Source organism: Cuculus canorus, chromosome 21 (genome assembly GCF_017976375.1).
Source record: "Cuculus canorus isolate bCucCan1 chromosome 21, bCucCan1.pri, whole genome shotgun sequence".
In the NCBI taxonomy this organism is placed as follows: Eukaryota; Metazoa; Chordata; class Aves; order Cuculiformes; family Cuculidae; genus Cuculus; species Cuculus canorus.
The window spans coordinates 2,669,508-2,688,306 of record NC_071421.1 but is presented as its reverse complement, the minus strand read 5'-3'; the positions used below and the strand labels follow the sequence as shown (position 1 = coordinate 2,688,306).

The window sequence follows — 18,799 nt, the reverse complement described above, 5'->3', positions numbered from 1 at the left end:
GGTCTTGAAAGAAATTTAATGCATGAACCATCACTGTCCCACCTTTTGGTCATGATTTTAACCTACTGCATTTGTTTGTTTCCTTCTCTCCTAGCATTCATTCACAAGAACCTGGAGCAGGACTTCAACAGCGGATACCTGCGGTGCCTCAAAGAAGCTATGCATTTTCTCTCCTACCATGAAGCCAAGAAAGAAACTCAGGTGCAGCTTCTCAGACATTTCTGCAAAGCTCAGATGGGTGCAGATGCCATGTACTCTCCCGCTTTGTGTAGTCCACCCCTGTCGCCCTGTCTGTTTGCCAGGAAGCAACCTGTCCAGAAGATGGTGGCTGCTGCTCCTACCATCTGGAGACCCTGGTAGACCTGCTGAACCTTGCTTTATTCTCATGTTTTGCCACAAAACCTAGAGGGACCTGTGATTAGTGGTTCCTCTTTAAAGTAGGAAACATTGCTTTCCAAAGGTGGGAGGGGGGCAGTTATTGGTTTTCTGTCACAAGAAACGAGGATCGCTGAGTAGTTTCCCTTCATAGTGAAGGAATGTGTTTGTATATTGCAGCAAATTTGCTGCTTTTATTGGTGGTTTCTGGCCAAAGAGAGGACCAAGCTCTGAGCTGATTTAGAGAGCCAAGTGCCCTTCAGTTCCCATCACACTTTTGCTTGGCAAGGCTGTGAGCCTGTGGCTGTCAGAGGAAATCATTCTAACTCCCTGGGTCACTGGTTCAAGTGCTCTATTGTCTCTAGATAATGTATTGACCTTCCTAAACAAGGAGCACTTTGAAGAATGCATTTTGTATCATAAAGAGAGTATCAAGCCTTTACCTTTTGAGTGAAAAGTGTCATTAAGAAATGCTGATTCTTCTGAAGTTCCTATGCTATTTTTAATATGCTTTCTTACAGAAAGTTATGAAAAGAACAGACAGCTCCAGGGAAAACTCTCTTAATGTCATGTCAGTATGTGCTGCTCTCACTTGAGGGATAATTGATGCCTTTTGTAAAGGAAATATCCGTGATATACCTTAAGGAAAAGGGGGAGGAAGGGAGGCAATAAGTAGTTTATAATTATTCACTGAACAGTCTCAAGAGTCTAAAAAGCTTTTATAAAGTTGTGATGTATTCATCCTGTGTGATGTTCAATTTTGGTGTCTTCACTGTACAATAAAAATGGTTTTAGTCATTAATCCTTTGGTTTGAAATTATTAAAATGGCCAGTACTCCTGGACTAAGTGTTGCGCGCAGGCTTTCTGCAGCAGGGAAGCTATTGGGAGGTTCCAAGCCCTTCGTGCCAGTACATAGCTTATATATGTGAAATTAATTTGGCAGAACAGGATTTCAGATCTTGCAAAGAGGTGACCTCTGGGAAAGATATAAAAAACTAAAATGGAGGTAAAGTTGAAGTGAGATACTGAGAGCTGTGGGCCTAAATACTTCACAGAAACATATTCCAGCAAACCACTAATCTCACAGCCAGTTGATTTTCCCACATTAATTTGTCCACCAGCCAGAGTTCACTCTTACGCTTTCTGTCCGTTCAGGAAGTAACAACATGCAAAATTCCTAATAACTTCCTAATAACTTTTGGCACCTGAGTCTGTCTGGGGATCCCACCCTCCCCTTTGGAACTACTCACAATCCAGCTGCACTCTGCTGAAGGGAGGAAGATTGGCACCTGTTGTACAGGATGTGCTTGTCCTTCTCCCACATAGCTACACAGAGGGAATGGATGAGGGAAACAAGCACAAAGGGATTCAGAAAGTGTTTGGGGAAGCAGGAAGAAAAGCACAAGAAGGAGATCCTAGAGCCACTCTTGAGCACTTTAAAGCCAAAAGCCTCCCCAAAACACAACATTTTCTCCAGTAACATTCACACCCTTTTTCTTAAATGAGCTCCCATTCATTGCTCAGGTGGGACTGTTCTCTTATTTTCCCTTCTCTTCAAAATAAAATAAATCTGCACAATTAATCCATTCACGAAACTGTTCTTTAACCACAGTAATACATTGATTTGGACCTATTACAGGCAACCCTCTTATTCTTCCAAGACATAGTAACAGCACGAAACACCATTGGTCAGCACCTTCAACTTTCCTCAGATTCCCTGAGAGAGATGCCCTTGAAAACATTGCTTCTAGCATATGTTTGTTTTCCTTTTCCTTAAACAAAGGATCTTGTCAAATGAGTACTTAGTTAAGCACAAAGCATAATCAGATTGAACTGCATTCAAACACTGCCAGCGGTACCTGGCCAGTCCTCACTTGATTTGTGACGAAACCCCTGGTAATCCATATGGAAAAGACCAAAAAGCCAGCTAGCCAAGTCAAGAGCATATTACTCCATCTCATTACAGTTGCATGGACCATTTTGGTTGTTATTTCACCCTGAGTGCATGAGCTAGTTTGAGGACTCTTTGTCTGTCTGCCACTGCAATACAAGATGGGCTTTGGTACAGTTCTGCAGTTCATCGGGGCTGATAGCAATGCTGCAGACAGATTTGTTCTTTCTAATTAACTACTGAATAATTCAGAAGAGATATTTTTAGATTTTGTGGTTGCTTAGTGATCTCGAAAAAGCCACTTCACCTTGCAGTGCTCAACTTGTCTTTGTCAATCAGTACAAGCTTTGGAATCCCAGAAAAACTCAAGCAGTTCATCTGTGCCTGTGCATTTCTAAATCAAGCTTAATTGAGGTGGTTTGCGGGTAGGCAGTTTGGGGGAGTTCAGACACAGTCAAAATGCAATGTACCCCAAAGCACACTGACTATGCATCACAGAGACCGGCAATAGCCACGCGTGGCATGGAGAGGTCTGCTGCTGTTACATGGATGGGCATCTTCTGCAGATGATGTGTTACCAGTCAAGTAAACCACGTCATGAATGTCACAGCAGCATCACTTCAGTTTGTTTAAAACAGCATGAATGGAAAAGAGAAAAGGAAACCAAAGAAGAGCCGCACAAACTGGAGGCTGTTGGATTTGAACCCAGTCCCTCCAGTTCTGGGCTAACACAGGAACAAGCTGTAGAAATGACAACTATGCAAAACTCGTGCACGATTGCAGTCAGGCTTCTAAGCCCAGAGTTGGCATAAATCTAGAGAGACACAGGCCGCTGTCATTCTAACAGCGAGGTCTGATTCTCATTTACACAGAGGCTGTGTTACATCACTGGCTATCATGCTTAGTTGTTAGTGCACAAGGGATTCAGAGCTACTGTTTGCAGAGAAGCACCTCCTTTCTGGGCAAGGGCAAGAAACCAAACCCCACCAGAAAACATCCCTTTGCTCTGGGGAGTCAGATCCATGCCCAGTGCGAGCGCATCACTTCTGGTTTACACCAACCAAAGCCCTGCCCCCTCAGGCTTTAGTTTACCAACCACTTGAGAGCTAAAAGCCAGACCTCTGGTTTCACCAGTCTTAGCACAGCAAAGGTTATGTTTACAATTTATTTATTATTACCACTTCTAATAATTGAACGCAAAGATTCTTATTGCTCCTCCGTCCCCTGGGGGGACTCTCCTCTGCTCCAACACATTCCCACCCTTGGGGAAGATGTTGTTTATTATGCTGATCCCACAGCCCACGAATATTCTCCTGACAAAGCCCCTATTAACCTCAGAGTGTGGGCCCAAGTTTCTCAGAGTTTCCCACACTTTCTTCCCTATTTATGACATTGAAAGGGACCACAAAGGAAGCGTGCCTCACAACAGCCCACATTAGTGACGCTTTTTGGCTCTGCATTGTGATGACCAGCAATTCCTGTCCCGATAGACCATCTGGAGAGCTATTTTCCCAAGGAGCACATTGATCGATCAGTATTATGCGAGAGCCCCTTTTAAAACTTGGGAACGTTATGCTCTTTGACACTAAATAGGTGTCTCGAGAGCAGTTGTCAGAAAGATTTTAAACCATTTAAGGAAGGCACTAATAAAATAAAACTTGTAATTATTTCTTTAAAAACACCATCAATAGCGTTTGTGAGACATGCTGACATGAATGTAAGAAACATTCTAAAATAAAAATGGTCTAAAAGCGATGCAGAAAGGCAAGCTTTAAGCCATTAAGTTGTGTGTGGCGAGTACAGGGTCCCTGCATTTTAGATCTGCATAACACAGACACTGAAACTCCAGTTTTCTGTACTCTGACTTCCTCCAGACCTGCTGCTATATTGCAATATGCTGGGTTCCCATCCACAGAAAGCTTAGTATCCAATCGGCTAAGCACGTTGTCAATCTGTATTACAAGCAGTAGCAGCTTTTGTGAAACAGCGCATGTAGCAAGTCTCCACCTGGGCTGCAATCACCACCTACAAACCAGAAGCAGGAAGCTCCATGGCCCAGCATTGATTTCCTAGGCTCATGGTCCTCCAGACATTACGATTTATGGGCTATAATGGACACAAGCCGACTGATGATAGCCTCTGGGTTGGGTGGTTACCTTTCCTGGATTCTCTGTGGCTGTTCTTCAGCTCAAAGCTATCTATGGTGCACAGATTGCATACCATAGCTCAGGGTCAAATGGCGAGTATGGAGACAGTTACCATGGCAGATCTTGCCTTAGGAACTCCGTGAGCCCTGTAGGTACAAACACTGACAATTGTTTGCAGATTTGTTTCTCCTTACGCTCCTCAATATCTGGACCAAGTGACAGTGGAGACACCACCCTATTTCCACGTAGCATTTTGAAGACTGCATCTTCACAACGCAATTCATGACTGTGATGTGATTTAGAGAGGAACACTAAGAAAGCAAGGCTCTCTGTCCACAGCATAGTTGTCATCTCTCAAGAGCGGGTCCAGGTTTCATGCTATCCTCCAAAGAAAGGAAATATTGTGTAAAATTATCTAGTCAGCTCCACGTGTTTGGCTGTTTTGGGGATTTGTTTCTTTTAATCCTTCATTCCAAAACCAGGGAACTCCCTGCTTCTAAGCCCCAGACAATCAATCTTTCATTCTAGCTCTGCAGTGACAGCCAGAGAGAGGCACCAGCTCCTCCCAAAGATGTGAGGGACAGTGACAAGGATTTGGATCACAAACATGTTTCAGTGGGACAGGCTATTGCTCTAACAGTTGAATTTTAAAAGAGCCCAAACTGAGCAAACCAGTTACAGACTTGTTACAAAGAGCAACTGGACTGCCGGCAGCAGTTCTTTTTCCTTACTGAAATCCTTGCAGAAAGTGCACACTGAGCCCTGTTTTGTAATGAATATATTCCAGGGACAGCTTCACACAATTTATTATTCTGAAGCATCAGCTGGGAAATATCATTGCCATTAAGTTTTCAGGCCTTAATAATCAAACCAAAGGCGGGGTTGAGGGTAGGTATTTGTTTCTCTTATGCACCAACAGCATACAGAGGGTCGGAGAAGCCGGGAAGGGGGTAACTGAAGATTTGCTGTCTTTTCAACTGACAGAGAGGGGCAGAGGAGCTGGTGAGTGCAGAGGCTGTCGTTTTGTGTGCTTGCTGCGAGGCAGCATGCCTGGTTCACCATTCACATCAGATGGTGTGAGTCCACAGCTCCCAGGATTTCCCACATTGCCCCATTCACGGTGTTAAACTGTCAACAAAAGAAGTGTGCCTCTGAGGGTCCTGAGAAGAAAGCTAACGCCTGCTGCACCATCTGCCCAGCACTTAAAGGAAGGGATAATGCTTTAATCAGTGGGAGCTGGTTTAGCCCTTTGGAGTCCCCGTGCATTGTGCTGGGGATAGGATGGCATTATTTAAAACCACTCATTTCATATTTCCAGAACTGAAAATTGGGTCAAAACTTCCCTCCCATCTCACTGTGCCCGCTGCTGCAGCAAACATATCCCTTCCCATACGGTGCGTGGTGGGACCTGCTGTCCATTCCATCTCACATGACCCCTGAGAGACACACAAAGCCCCACGCTTGACTTCAAGCTCCAATAATGGCACAAGTACACGCACCCAGGGGTTGCACTGGCTGCAAGCAATGCTGCTGAGTGCAAACTGACAAAATAATTTAGGGAACTGATTTTTAATAGAACTCATACTCCTTGTTCAAATATAGGTTTTTGACAACTATCAACAATTAAAATAGTTACACTTTTAGTGATCCATCTAAAGGTAAATCATCTTTAAACCAGAAAGGGAAGAGGGAGAATAGCTGACCTATGGAAATCACCACCATGAGAAGCCAGGCCATTAAAACAGGCTTTGCAAGCTTCAGGTTAATAAGCTTTGCAGGATCATGTCCCTTTATGCAACAACCCTGTGTGTGCTGGAACACGTTTCTATCAGGCACAGATTTTGGCCCTGGCTTATCAAGAGGGATGCCGAGGGCAGGTGAGACTGCCTGCAGATGACAGTGAAATGGAAGGTTCCCTTCTGGTATTGAAAGGCAGACACAGGAAATACGTAGGGTTTTCATGAATACTGTGGTAGTGAGAAACAAGCGTTCAAAAAATAACACCTCCAACCTGCTAGCCTGTTAGCAACAGCCTACATTTACTCACCGGTCTAGCCTCTGACTATGGAATTAAGGAAAGAAAATTATGCCCATGCACAATCCCCCTTAAACCTGTAGAGCTCCATGTACCGCAGCTGAAATAGATGTACCATAAAGCATAACCGGGAATTCATCAGTTCGAGGTCACACTGACAGATCATAAATGTCACTAGCTTTGCACTGCACTGCACTGCGAGGGGGAGCCAGGAGTAGACCCGAGTAGGCAGCCTAGGACAGCCTGAAAAAAAACCACCTCAAACAGGCAAACTTTAATCGTGGAATCCATCTGGTCCTTCCTACTTTGTTACCTGCGTTCACTGCAATAAATGGCACGCGGCGGGAGAAAGCCCAGGATTGAGGCACAGGATATCCTAGCACCTCTATTTATGTTCTGTAAGTGGGATAATACAAGCACGTTAATAGATAGGAACTGACTTTTGACTGCATCTCAGTTGTCTGTAAATGGAAAATACATTTAGGTGCTTTACGTGGGGACCCAGGACTGAGGCAACAGTGAAGCATTTGCAAAGTGGCATGAAATTAAATAGGACATGTTCAGGAAAGGCATCATAATCATTACATGTCACGGGCTGCCATAGCAAAGCCCAGATTACCCAAACAAATGCAAGGAAGAGCTCTGAATATAACTTATGGTGGGACTTTAGGCATTTCAACAACAGACAGGAAAATACGTCAAGCTAACTGCTCAGTGCAAATTGTTTTAAAGGTACTTCCCTCAATTTTAGTCTTTAGTTGCATGAAAATTATCTGGTACTGTATTCATCTAAGCACGGTTTAATGTCAGTGAAAGGGTTTAGTCCCTCTAATTCTGCATCTTTTGCTTTTCAATCTCTCTTTCGGTCGTGGGCACAGAGCATTATGTCTTCCTGAGATCAGACTTCTGTGCTTAATTTCACCACAGCCTGGGAAAAGGCAGCACATTGAGATGTTGACATTCCCAACATCAGGCAGAAGTTTGATTATAATGATGGCAAACGCTTTCCCACGTTCTTACCCCAGCGCCGTAATGCCAAGCCCTATTGTGTCACACACTCCCCAGTCCACCTGCTCCTTTGGGAGCAGGGTATTATCCCCAGGCAATTCACAGTCAATTTGCCATGCTGTAATAGATGCTTTCTCTATTGTCCCACGGCATGCATGGATTGGCTATCGACTGTGGGAAACTCAAAGTTGCTCTGGACTCAGACATTTGTATGCAGCAACAGTGTATAAATAGAGGAACTCCCAGCTCCCTTCTCTACCCGCTAACCAGCAAGCTCCGAGCTCAAACCGGCACTTGGGATAATGGCACCTAGTGCTCTCTCCCTGGAAATCCTAACACCGAAAGAGAAAAACAGAGTAAGTATCTGCTGCCTCTGTGACTGCAAGAGCGAAGCGCTAAGAAGGGCCAAACCCTTCCGACAGTAGGTTATACGGAGACAGGACAGGGAAAGTCTCATTCTTAACTTTCCCCTTTTGTGTTACAGCTCAGGAAACCCATTGTAGAGAAACTGCGCCGCGACCGGATTAACAGCAGCATCGAGCAGCTGAAAGTGCTCCTGGAGAAGGAGTTTCAGAGACACCAGCCCAACTCCAAGCTGGAGAAAGCAGACATCCTGGAGATGACCGTGAGCTACCTGAAATACAGCCGAGGTGGGTACATCCCCTGACCATGCTTGCTGCCTGTACTTTTAGGCAAACCTCTAGCCGCAGTCTATAACACTTCTCTTTTCTCTGCCCCTGCAGCTTTTGCAGCCTCTGCCAAAAGCCAGCAGCAGGATTATTGCGAAGGCTACACTTGGTGCCTCAAGGAAGCTCTGCAATTCCTGTCTCTCCATTCAGCGAGCACAGAAACCCGAATGAAGCTGATCTGCCATTTCCAGAGGTCACAAGCTGTGCCAAAGGACACAAGTTCTTCTTCTGCACCCACTTCCACCCACCAGCCCCCTGCAAAACAAGCAGCAGCGAAACCCTCCTGCAGCCTCTGGAGGCCTTGGTAGGCCAAGAGAATGCTGATGTGTGTCCTGGACATTTGCTTGTACTCCAGAGGAGATTGTGACTTCCTATACAAGTCTCCCCCTCCTCTCATAAGTAGGGAAGAATGTTTTCCTTTTGCAGAGCATTACTATGCTCGGATGGCTGTTTCCCTTCTTCCAGAAGGACTGAAAAGATCCCACCACGTGGAGAAAAAGTTATTCTAAAAGAATGCGAGACGTAATCCTCTGGCTAGGATGACTGAGAGGAGTTGTTCAGAAAGGAACACCGACTGTTCTTAACCTTAGTAAGGTTGTACATGTACATCTATTGAGAAAGCAGTGACTTCTGAGGTGTTCAGGCTGCCATTTTCAAATGTGTCAATTTAGGAGGAGCCCTTTCCTCTGATCTGCCCCATTTGAGACTCCGGTGTCCTATGCTATCCCCAGCTGCAGCTGGAAGGGCCCAAGGAGTCTCAAGCAGAGCAGCTAGTCTAACCAGGCACGCTTGAAAACCTGGCTTTCCTACAGGTGCTATAAAGGGTTCTATAATATTTATAGACAGTACTGAGCATGCTCTGAAAATGGTTAAACCATAACGTAGAGGAAATTCCTCAGGATGTCTTGCTCACAAAAGTAGAGTTCTGTTTGTGAGGTTCAGGATATGTATGCCTTTTATAAAGGCAAAAGCTCATTTTTATATCCTTATAGGAAAGAAAGTTACGGCTATGTTGTCGATTTTACAGGTAATATTTATCAAAGTCTTTCATGAAAGGCAAGTGTACAAATTATATTTACTCTTTGGTACCTTCCCACCAGGGGAGAATACGAGTTCCTGACTGTCCTTGAAGGATGCTATGACATGTTGTGTGTGAACTGCACCTACTGTATAACCTGTGCCAGAAATTACCTTAATCTTCTGAAATCACAGAAACTTAACAGTGCAAAAATAAATAAACATCTAGTGAACAAATCCAGCCAGTTATTCTTTCTTGAATAGAACATGTAGCTGATTTCCCTGTGGTTCCTGGGCTTAAAGGACATTTGACACAGATTTCAGCAAAAGCAAAGCTATTCAGAACCGATATTTAATTGCCTCAGCAGATTTGTGTGCATTTGGAAGGCCTGCAATGCTATTTCTCACAGCAGAAAATGCTCTGAAATACCAAACCCTGGCTCTCTCAATGCCAGACCAAAACAGAGGCATGACTAACCAAAAAATTCTTTGGAAATTTAGAGCCAGGAGACTTGTCAGGAAGGGTTACAGTAAGGGTGAGGTTGTGAGAATTCACGCCTGACTCCCAAACACTGAGAACACTTCCAATTAAAGCAGTTTGCCAAGGCACTTCATGTTACTCATTCTTGTAGCATGTGCCCAAGCCACAAAACAGCCAGAAATGCAGGGAATGTTGGTTTTGCCTGGAAAGGGAAGTTGTGTGCCTGTTCGATAAGTGCGTGCGCATGTTCAAGATGCAAAAGCCAGCACAGATGACATCAAAAGCCAGACCTGGGGTATCCCAACCCTCGGAGCCTGCAGTGGGCACAATACTGGCTGAGCCCCAGGGCACCAATTGGGAGCCCTCCGAACCCACTGGGAGTCTCCAGAGTGGCTGAGGGAGTTGGGGTTGTTCAGCCTAGAGAAGAGAAGGCTCCAGGGAGATCTTAGGGCATCTAAGAAAGGGGCTCCAGGAAAGCTGAGGAGGGGCTCTTGATCAGGGAGGGCTGGGATAGGACTAAGGGAATGGTTTTGGAATGGCAGAGGGGAGATTGAGATGAGATCTTTGGGAGAAATGTTTTTCTGCAAGGTGGAGGAGGTCCTGGCCCAGGTTGCCCAGAGCCGTGGTGGCTACCCCATCCCTGGAGTTGTTCAAGGCCAGCTTGGATGCGGCTTGGAGCCTCCAATCCGGTGGGAGGCATCCCTACCAATGGCAGGGGATGGGACTGGACAGGCATTAAGGTCCCTCTTGAATCCTGACTAGCATATTTTATTCTATGATTTTATAATTCAGCTCAGGTCTTCAGCAAAGCAAAGGGACAACTCTATGAATAGAGGGAAATGTTCCTTCCATCAAACTGCTTACACCTTATTTAGAAAGAATTCTCCTGTCTAGGTTGTCTTGACAAGATACATTAAGCTACAAAAATAGTTCAAGATACTCAGGAAAAATACCTTGTAGACTTTGAGAGAGAACAAGATATCTTTCTTGAAGAGGGAAACTTTGTTTTCCTTGTCAATCTCCCTGATAGTTTTGCTCAAGTTGTGGCTTCCCCATCCCTGGAGGTGTTCATGGCCTGGCTGGATGGGGCTTTAAGCCCCTGATCCAGTGGGAGGTGTCTCTACCCATAGCAGGTGGAACTGGACAATCCTTAAGGTCCCTTCCAACCCAAACAATTCCATGACAGAAATGTTGCTGCACTGCTTTACAACTTCACTTTACAATTCTGATTAAGCCTCCAAAATCTTTCCTTACACCTCGTGGAAGCAATGCTTAGGACCAAACTTTTAAGGTTAGAGATCAAATTCACGTGAGAGGTGTGGAGCTACACAGCTCCGAACATTAACAGTGCCTCATTTCTTGCACCTAAAAAAACCCTGTGCACATTTATTGTCTACAACTTGGTAATTGCATTGCAACGTGCACAGCCTGGGAATGTACAGACTACATAAAGATTAAAGCCCACAATGTAACAAGACTTTATGTACATAAATCAATGTGGTGGCTATAGAAAGATTGTCTTCAGTATTAATTTGACTGCTGAACAGTGGACAATTCTAAGCTATGAGCGTGGCAAAGAGATTTCACTTTATGTGAACAAAGTGAGTGGCAAGCAATAGAATTCAAAATGGAGAAACTGTGGACAATACATTACAGCTGGTTTGAGACTCCAGTGCTATCATCAGCATGAAAAAAAGAGTATCTTTTCACAGATTCAAGGGCTTACAAACACCAGGGGTCCATTACATCACCATAAGTACTTCAAATCTGTCATACATTTTATGCTTAAGAAGGATCACGTTGTTATTTCTTTGGTCATACTTGTAATCCACAATTTTGTTATGATTATGTCAGCTATGGCAGAGCTTAAAATTAGACAGTCTTTTATATATAGGCACAATCCACAAAATCCATCATCTGAGGATCTATGTTGAGGCATGGTCTGGGAAACCACTTGGCAGGAGTTGTGCATCTCATCCCCAGGCCTGAAAAAACCTAGGAACCATCAGACAACAACTGACCAAGGCCAACACCTGCTCCTCTCCTCACAGCCTACAGAAAACTGGGTGGAGAGAAATTGTTGATAGAGGAAATCCCAAAGATTTGACATGAAAAGCACTGACACACAGACTGGTAAAAGACAGTAAAACACAGCGTCATACATTTTATGATTAAAAGGATCACGTTATTATTCCTTTGGTGATACCTGTAATCCACAATACTGTTAAGATTATGTCAGTGCTTAACATTAGACCAGGTTGGAGCCCCTAATCCAGTGGGAGGTGTCCCTGCCCACGCAGGGGGTGGAACTGGATGATCCTTAAAGTCCCTTCCCACCCAAACCACTCTGTGATTCTATAATTTTGCTTACCAGGCAATCATCCCGCTGTCTTTTTTCCACTTGGCAGCAGAAGCCAGCACCTTGCAATGAATAACACCCCATAACGGGACTGGATGGGCTTAGAGGTCCTCTTACCCAGCCCTAAACCGTTCTAATTCCGTGCTCGTCCGCCCTCTCCTCATTAACATACCCCTCATTAGCGCGCAGATGTATGCGCATACATTTGCATGCGGATGAGCCGGGCGGGGAGCGGCGCGCGCTCAAAATGGCGGAGCGGGGCGGGAGAGGCAGCGGCGGCCACGGCAGCCTGGACAAGAGCATCACCCTCCCGCCCGACGAGATCTTCCGCAACCTGGAGAACGCCAAGCGCTTCGCCATAGACATCGGTAAGAGGGGGGAGGGAAAAGAGGGCGGCGGGGAGAGGGAGGCGAGAAGCGGCGTCTCACTCGCCCGCGGAGGGGACTCACCGGGGCCGGCCACTCTGTGAGGAGCGCGGGGCACGCTGGGAAATGTAGTTCCCTAAGGCGCCCCGCGCGGCGCGGGAAGATGGGGGTGCACTACAACTCCCGGCAGGGGGTGCGGCGGGGGCGCGGCGCGGGGCACGATGGGAATTGTAGTCGTGCCGTCCGGCTGTACTGAAGCGGGAGCGGGGAGCGGGACTACGAGTCCCAACATACCCCGCGCGGGCGCTAACGGGAGCGGGTTGGGGACAGCCTGGCGCTGTCCTTGGCCCAGCGGGCCCTGGCCGAGGGGAGAAGGGGCTGTGAAGCCACCTCAGGCGAGGGGATGAGGCGAGGAGACCGCTGCCGGCTGCCCCGAGCGTCCCCTCCGCAGCAGCCCTTCGTACCTGGGTGTCGCGTGTGCTCCTCGAAGGGGTCCGCAAGGAGGAGACCTGGAGGGATGCAGAAAATAGAGGCGAATAAACTCTCCGAGACTCGCTTTTAGGAAGCAAACATCCCTTTAACCAGGCCTGGGCAACACGAGGGGTGTTCTCCATCAGTCGTGTGCGGCGAGACAAGAACTGGGACAGAATACGATACGTGCAGATGTATAAATTCTCCCAGAAGTCTTATACATGTTCTGTTACTTTCCAAGGACTCGTTTTAATGTTATTATGAGTGTTACAACAGTCAAATCTCTCGGGAATTTGTAGCTGGCTCCAGCTCTCTGGCTGACCTTGCGCGTGAGACGGGGAAAGGCGGCAAGATTAGAGGCGACACCTCTGTTCAGCGTGGGTCACGCCGGACACAAGACACAAGCACCTCACTATTTGAAAAGACCTGTTATCAGACGGACGTTCTGGCCAACTTTCAACTAAAAAACATGTTTCAACTAAAATTAAGTCTACTTTAGCTTAAATCAAAAATATTCCACTTTTTGTAACGGTAACTACTACTTGTATTAGGAGGAAGCTGCTGTTCCACCTTTGCCCCAGCAAAGCAGGGGACCTGCCAAGATGAGAGGGTTTGGAGCATACCAGGGACACACAGCTGGCTGCAACAGCTTCCTCGGTCACCCCCAGAAAAACCCCATGCCTTAGAATGTTGCACTCACAGGTGTCCCAGCAGCCTGCACAAAGGGACAGATGGAATAATCCACACCAGAGCAACTCCTAAGCACCACAGCAAGGAAAAGCACTCTCTGGTGGCTTTGCAAGGACACAGCAGAACTCTAGCCTTGTTAACAATAGTTTTACCTTTGCGAGAATCAGCATTCAGAGGGCTGGAACACTTTCTGTGCAAGTACTGGCTGAGAACGCTGAGCTTGTACAGCCTGAAGAAAGAGAAGGCTCCAGGGAGAGCTTAGACCAGCCTTCGGTACTTAAAAGTGATCCATGAAAGCTGGGGAGGGGCTCTTAATCAGAGAACGCAGGGGATAGGATGAGGGGAAATGGTTTTCAGCTGAAAGAGGGGAGATTTAGATTAGCTATTTAGATTAGCTATTAGCTATTTAGATTAGCTATTAGGAAATGTTTTCCTCTGAGCGTGGGGAGGCCCTGGTTCAGGTTGCCTGGGTCCCTTCCAGCTGAAACTATTCTATGATTCATTCTATGAAGATTTGCAAAGCTGAAAAAAACAGTTCACATGTTTTGCTTCAAGATTACAGTTACTGGGGCAAGGGGACTGTTTAGTAGGAAAGGCAGAAGAGTATTCTTCAGCTGTGGTGCCCTGTGGTGGTGGTGCCAGCCTCCATTATCCTCTGGTTAACACTGCTTCAGGTGCTGGGGACTTCCTGTGTAGTTAGAAGAAAAAGTCCACCATAATACATGATCTTGTCATATCACAAGGGTACTTAACTCCTTCAGAAGCCACTTGTTTCATGCCTGTTAAACATAACAGCTGGAATTGGTCCTTTCTATGGGTCACAGCGGAATTAGAGTTGTGGGATTAGTCATAAAGCCTCATTACGTGTCTCAGCTGGTGTTCTGAATGGATTTAAGTCTTTAAAAACTGGGAAAGGAAGAGGAGAATGTATAAAGCATAGCTTTACATACCATTTATCTGGTGATAAATTGCTGGAAGACCTTTATAATTATCAGTGTTGTACAAACAATATTATATTCCAACACTTGTGTCATGATTCTTCTACTTAGGGGTCTGGAAGGAAGTTTTCCCACCTCGTGCAGAGCTACTGAGTGTAGTTTTTTTAAAAAAATCCCCAAAAGCTAAAATAACCCTCACCTTTAAGCAATTAGCTAGCAGAGCACAGTTTGGATTTTGTTTGCCAGGAATGTTAAAGCATTGGCTGGTCTACTGAAATAAGATCTGAGGGCAGGGAAGTTTATTGCCTTTGTTACTATAAGTGTCTGTCAGTGACACTCTGAGTTGACCTCACTTGAATTTTGCTGGAGAAAGCCACTTATTTTTCACCTACAGGTTGCAAAATCTTTCCTGTTTATTTGAGCACTATGGGAGAGATGAGAGCACTGTTAGGAAGGCAAAGCTATAAGCACTGGCTGATTACTTTTCGCTTGCCCATGCTGCATTTCTTGATTACACTTGTTTATAAGGCAGCAGAGTGCAGAGCTGCAGAATTTAGCTGTTCTATTATGATCTAACATTGCTAGATTTTTGTTTACTTTTGAGACTTCAATTTTAATGCAGTAGTTTCTCATAATTACTCATCTTGTACTCGGTGTGTTCTGTGACATGCACGGTAAACATGCTGAAAGAGGTAACGTGCCAGATCTTTGGCAGGAGGCAAGTAATGCACGCAGACTTGAATTCAGCTACATTAGACCGGTCACACTCGCTATGGACCACCTGACTGCCTTGTGCTCCTGTTGGGAGGGCAGGGATACAAAGTTAGAACTGACTTTCTGTACCGATAAGGATAGTTATAGGCTGCAGGTTAGGTAACTTTTTAAGCTGAGTGAAAATTAAGGCTTTTTCTCCCACAGCCAAAGCAGCTTAGGTGTTTATGAAGCAAACACCTACCTTAATCAGATCTTGATATTTAGAAGTAGTTGAAGAGGCATTTTTCATTCTGAAGGGGGAAAAAAAATAAAAGCTTGTTTTAACAAAAATAAGCAACCTTTGACAGCTCCTCTTTGCACGGTCAAATATCTACTTGATTAAGACACAAGAGGTATCAGAAGCACCAGTGGGGCCTGGTTTGTCCTAAGGAAAATCAGTCAGTAGAGTTATTCAGTCTAGCATCATAGATTCACTGTTGCAGGTCAGAGACCAAAAGTGGAACAGCCTCAAGGCCTGAAGAAGGTGGTGGGGCAGGTTTGCTTGAACTTTCATGTTGGTAATATCGCTGACTGGTGTGCTTGAGGAACATTACTCTAAGGGTTCTTTACCCCAAAGCCAACAATAATCTTGCAAAATAGTTATCTAGTGCATAGAGTCGTCCTGTAACCAGCTGTGAATTTGTAGCTTGTCCTTTGGAATTAGGTGAAGAATATTTACTTCAGTGTTCCTGATGAAACACTTCTTGATCATGCATGTGACATTGCTCAGCTATGGCAAACTTGTTTATAAAATCCTCTTAGAAGCAGCAGACTCGGGGGGTTCTATAAAGAGTTTTCAAAGCAGGTAGATAATAGTGATACGTGTGCTGGCCTAGCCAGTTAAAAACTTAACACTTACCTCTGCTCATCTTCAGTCATTCCCACATCAGTTGGGCATGAGCTGAACTTGTGGAGCTGTTTCCAACTTGTGGATTCCAACTGTTAATTTGGAATTAACTGCACCAAATCCGTTTCCAGACAAGGGTTCTTTGGCTCACTGTGTTATGCCTTTGGCTTAACTGTATCTGGCTTTAGCTGAGGAGACCTTAAAAACCACGAACTCTTAGGTAAAGCAGACATAAACATAAGTTATATCGTTTGCTCTGAGCTGAGGCATTAATCATAACTTATCATCTTTTTATTAACAGGTGGTTCATTAACAAAGTTGGCATATTATTCCACTGTGCAGCACAAGGTGGCAAGAGTGAGGTCCTTTGATCATTCAGGAAAGGTGAGAATTCTATCATTTAGCAGTCCACCAGATTGGCTCGTAAGATTGAAGTGCTTGACTGGCTTCTTGTAGAATAGAAACTGTCTGAAACCCATCCAAAAACTTGTTTTATATAAAACTATAAAGAAGTTCTAGATAAAGGTAAGGTCTGTAATGTCTGTTATTCTGTAGTTGTCAAAACTGACTTCTTGGAAGTCTTTGAATTTCTAGTGAGTGTTTGAAATAGTTAATTTCTAGGCAGATATGTATGGTATTTCTGTAAAAAACCCATACTCCCATGTAAACTTTTCTGCTAGAGATATTTCATGCATGTCTAATGCATACGAGAACTGATTATATTCTCAGCTTAAGGAGTGTTAAGATCTATTGAAACTATAGTCTTCTTTGAAAGTAGCTTGGGATGCTATGTTTTTAATAGCATTAACTCTGTTTCAAGGCAAAGCAAGAACAGGTATTGATGTTCTGTAGTTTAATGTATAACCTTGTTCATCGAGGAAGGAATTTGGATAATGTATAAGAAATTCTTTTCTCTTTTAAAGGACATAGAAAATGAACCTTTGTATGAAATATCAGTTCAGGAGGAGATTACAGCTCGACTTCACTTCATTAAATTTGAAAACACTTACATTGAAACCTGCCTAGATTTCATCAAAGACCATCTTGTCAATACAGAGACAAAAGTCATCAAAGCTACAGGTGGTGGTGCCTATAAATTCAAAGATCTTATTGAGAAGAAATTGGGGTTGAAGTAAGTGGAACTGTTTAAACTTAGTTATAGGAGTGTGTTTCTTCTTCAGTGAGATTTTAGTAGGTTAACTTTCCGCTTTGCCCATCTGCCCTCAAAAGCCATCTACATCACAGGAGTGAAGCCGTAGGATGTGTGCACCTATCTTTGGTCAGACCAGGCTGAACTGACTTGTTAGTGAACACGGGCTGCAGACAGATAACCCTATCATGAACTGCCAGCTGGGAGGTGAAGGGAGGGAAAGGAAGGGGAAGAGCAATAGCAAATTATTCCTTATTAGGAAGTTGTTTTATTAGGTTAATTTCCATTCAAGTTTCCTGACCTGCTTTATTTTACTTCTGCACATACACTCGTTCTGGCCCCGGGGCACGGAAGAGGCAGTGAACCCAAGCAAACAGGGGAGCAGGATTATTTTTAATGACAGCCTAATTAATGTGAGATTGTAGTTACTGTGAGACCTCAGTCTAACTTTGGACTGCGTGTCCTGGCATGGACAATGACCAGCAGAGTACACGCAGATGTAGGTTTTGTCTTTTAAGAGATCTGGGATTGTGCCTTGCAGTGCAGGTTATTATCTCTGTGAAGTCTGTAAAAGCTCCTGCTCTAAAAGCACATCTGCTTATCAACAGGACTGTGAAATTGATGTAAGGGGGTTTTATTCTCGCATTTCCCCTCAGAGTAGATAAAGAAGATGTAATGACCTGCCTAATTAAAGGATGCAACTTCGTGCTACGGAACATACCCCATGAAGTGTTTGCGTACCAGAAAGATTCAGATACGGAATTCCGGTTTCAGACTAACCACCCAAATATTTTCCCATATTTACTGGTGAATATTGGCTCTGGGGTTTCTATAGTGAAGGTGAGTGCTTGCTAAAATGTTTTACTGTAGAATTTGATAAAATTCTGAAACATCTTCCTACTTTACATTTGTAGCTGTTTCTTCTTGGATCATAAGGAGTTCAAAAAAAGAATAATGATTTGCTTTATATTTCCATTTCTTATGGACTTATGAATGCTTTACCCTACCACAGTTTATTTTTAATCACATTTCATTCAGTGTTTAGAGAGGTTGTTATTTTAACTGTTGAGGACAAAGGCTGATTTTTGATATTTGTTTGTTTATTTCAGTACACTGTTGAGGGCACCCAATTTAATGTCTATATTTAGAATTATTGGCCAAGAATTAAATACAAAGACTTCAGAAACTGCTTGTGATACAAGTATTGTTACGTGTACCTGTGGAGAACTTCCCACCTGATATTTACACAGTTAAATAGTTCCGCCTACACTAATTCCACAACCCCACATGCTCTCATATCTAATTGTGTGTTTATAATTAGAATAGAACCTTCTGGTCAAATCTGCCTTATTTTACTGACAGGTAGAAACAGAAGACAAATTTGAATGGATTGGAGGGAGCTCAATTGGAGGTGGAACTTTCTGGGGTCTCGGAGCACTGCTCACAAAAACAAAGGTATCAGAGCGTCGGTTTTAAGGGCTGTGGGATAAATGAGATGCTAAGAAGAAGCTTTAAACTTTGGGATACCAAATGCTTTGACTGGATACTAGAAGATGAAAAAAAATTAAATCTGTCTCATGCA

At 44.4% G+C, this 18,799-nt stretch overlaps 4 protein-coding genes across 5 annotated transcripts in view; 3 read left to right on the top strand and 1 right to left on the bottom strand.

Moving 5' to 3' along the window:
- The window catches only part of LOC104059835 (transcription factor HES-5), a 1,881-nt gene extending 739 nt beyond the window's left edge, over positions 1–1,142 (top strand). The window contains exon 3 of the mRNA XM_009561551.2: positions 95–1,142. Within this exon, the coding sequence (XP_009559846.1) occupies positions 95–360 (266 nt within the window). The 3' untranslated portion in view covers positions 361–1,142. The remainder of the gene's footprint in view (positions 1–94) is intronic.
- LOC104059837 (transcription factor HES-5) overlaps positions 1–12,155 on the bottom strand; it is a 25,586-nt gene extending 13,431 nt beyond the window's left edge. The window contains exon 1 of one of the 2 annotated variants that reach the window (XM_054086057.1): positions 12,016–12,155. In XM_054086057.1, the coding sequence (XP_053942032.1) occupies positions 12,016–12,087 (72 nt within the window). In that variant the 5' untranslated portion in view covers positions 12,088–12,155. The remainder of the gene's footprint in view (positions 1–12,015) is intronic. The other variant, XM_009561554.2, reaches the window with a different exon arrangement.
- On the top strand, positions 7,677–9,391 carry HES5 (hes family bHLH transcription factor 5). Its single transcript, XM_009561553.2, has 3 exons — positions 7,677–7,813; positions 7,942–8,107; positions 8,201–9,391. Exons 1-3 carry the CDS (start codon positions 7,760–7,762, stop codon positions 8,452–8,454), a joined length of 474 nt encoding a protein of 157 aa, XP_009559848.1. The 5' UTR covers positions 7,677–7,759; the 3' UTR covers positions 8,455–9,391.
- The window catches only part of PANK4 (pantothenate kinase 4 (inactive)), a 21,608-nt gene continuing 14,853 nt past the window's right edge, over positions 12,045–18,799 (top strand). Inside the window, exons 1-5 of the mRNA XM_054086051.1 lie at positions 12,045–12,371; positions 16,369–16,451; positions 16,991–17,199; positions 17,874–18,057; positions 18,580–18,672. Coding sequence (XP_053942026.1) covers positions 12,197–12,371; positions 16,369–16,451; positions 16,991–17,199; positions 17,874–18,057; positions 18,580–18,672 — 744 coding nt within the window. The 5' untranslated portion in view covers positions 12,045–12,196. The remainder of the gene's footprint in view (positions 12,372–16,368; positions 16,452–16,990; positions 17,200–17,873; positions 18,058–18,579; positions 18,673–18,799) is intronic.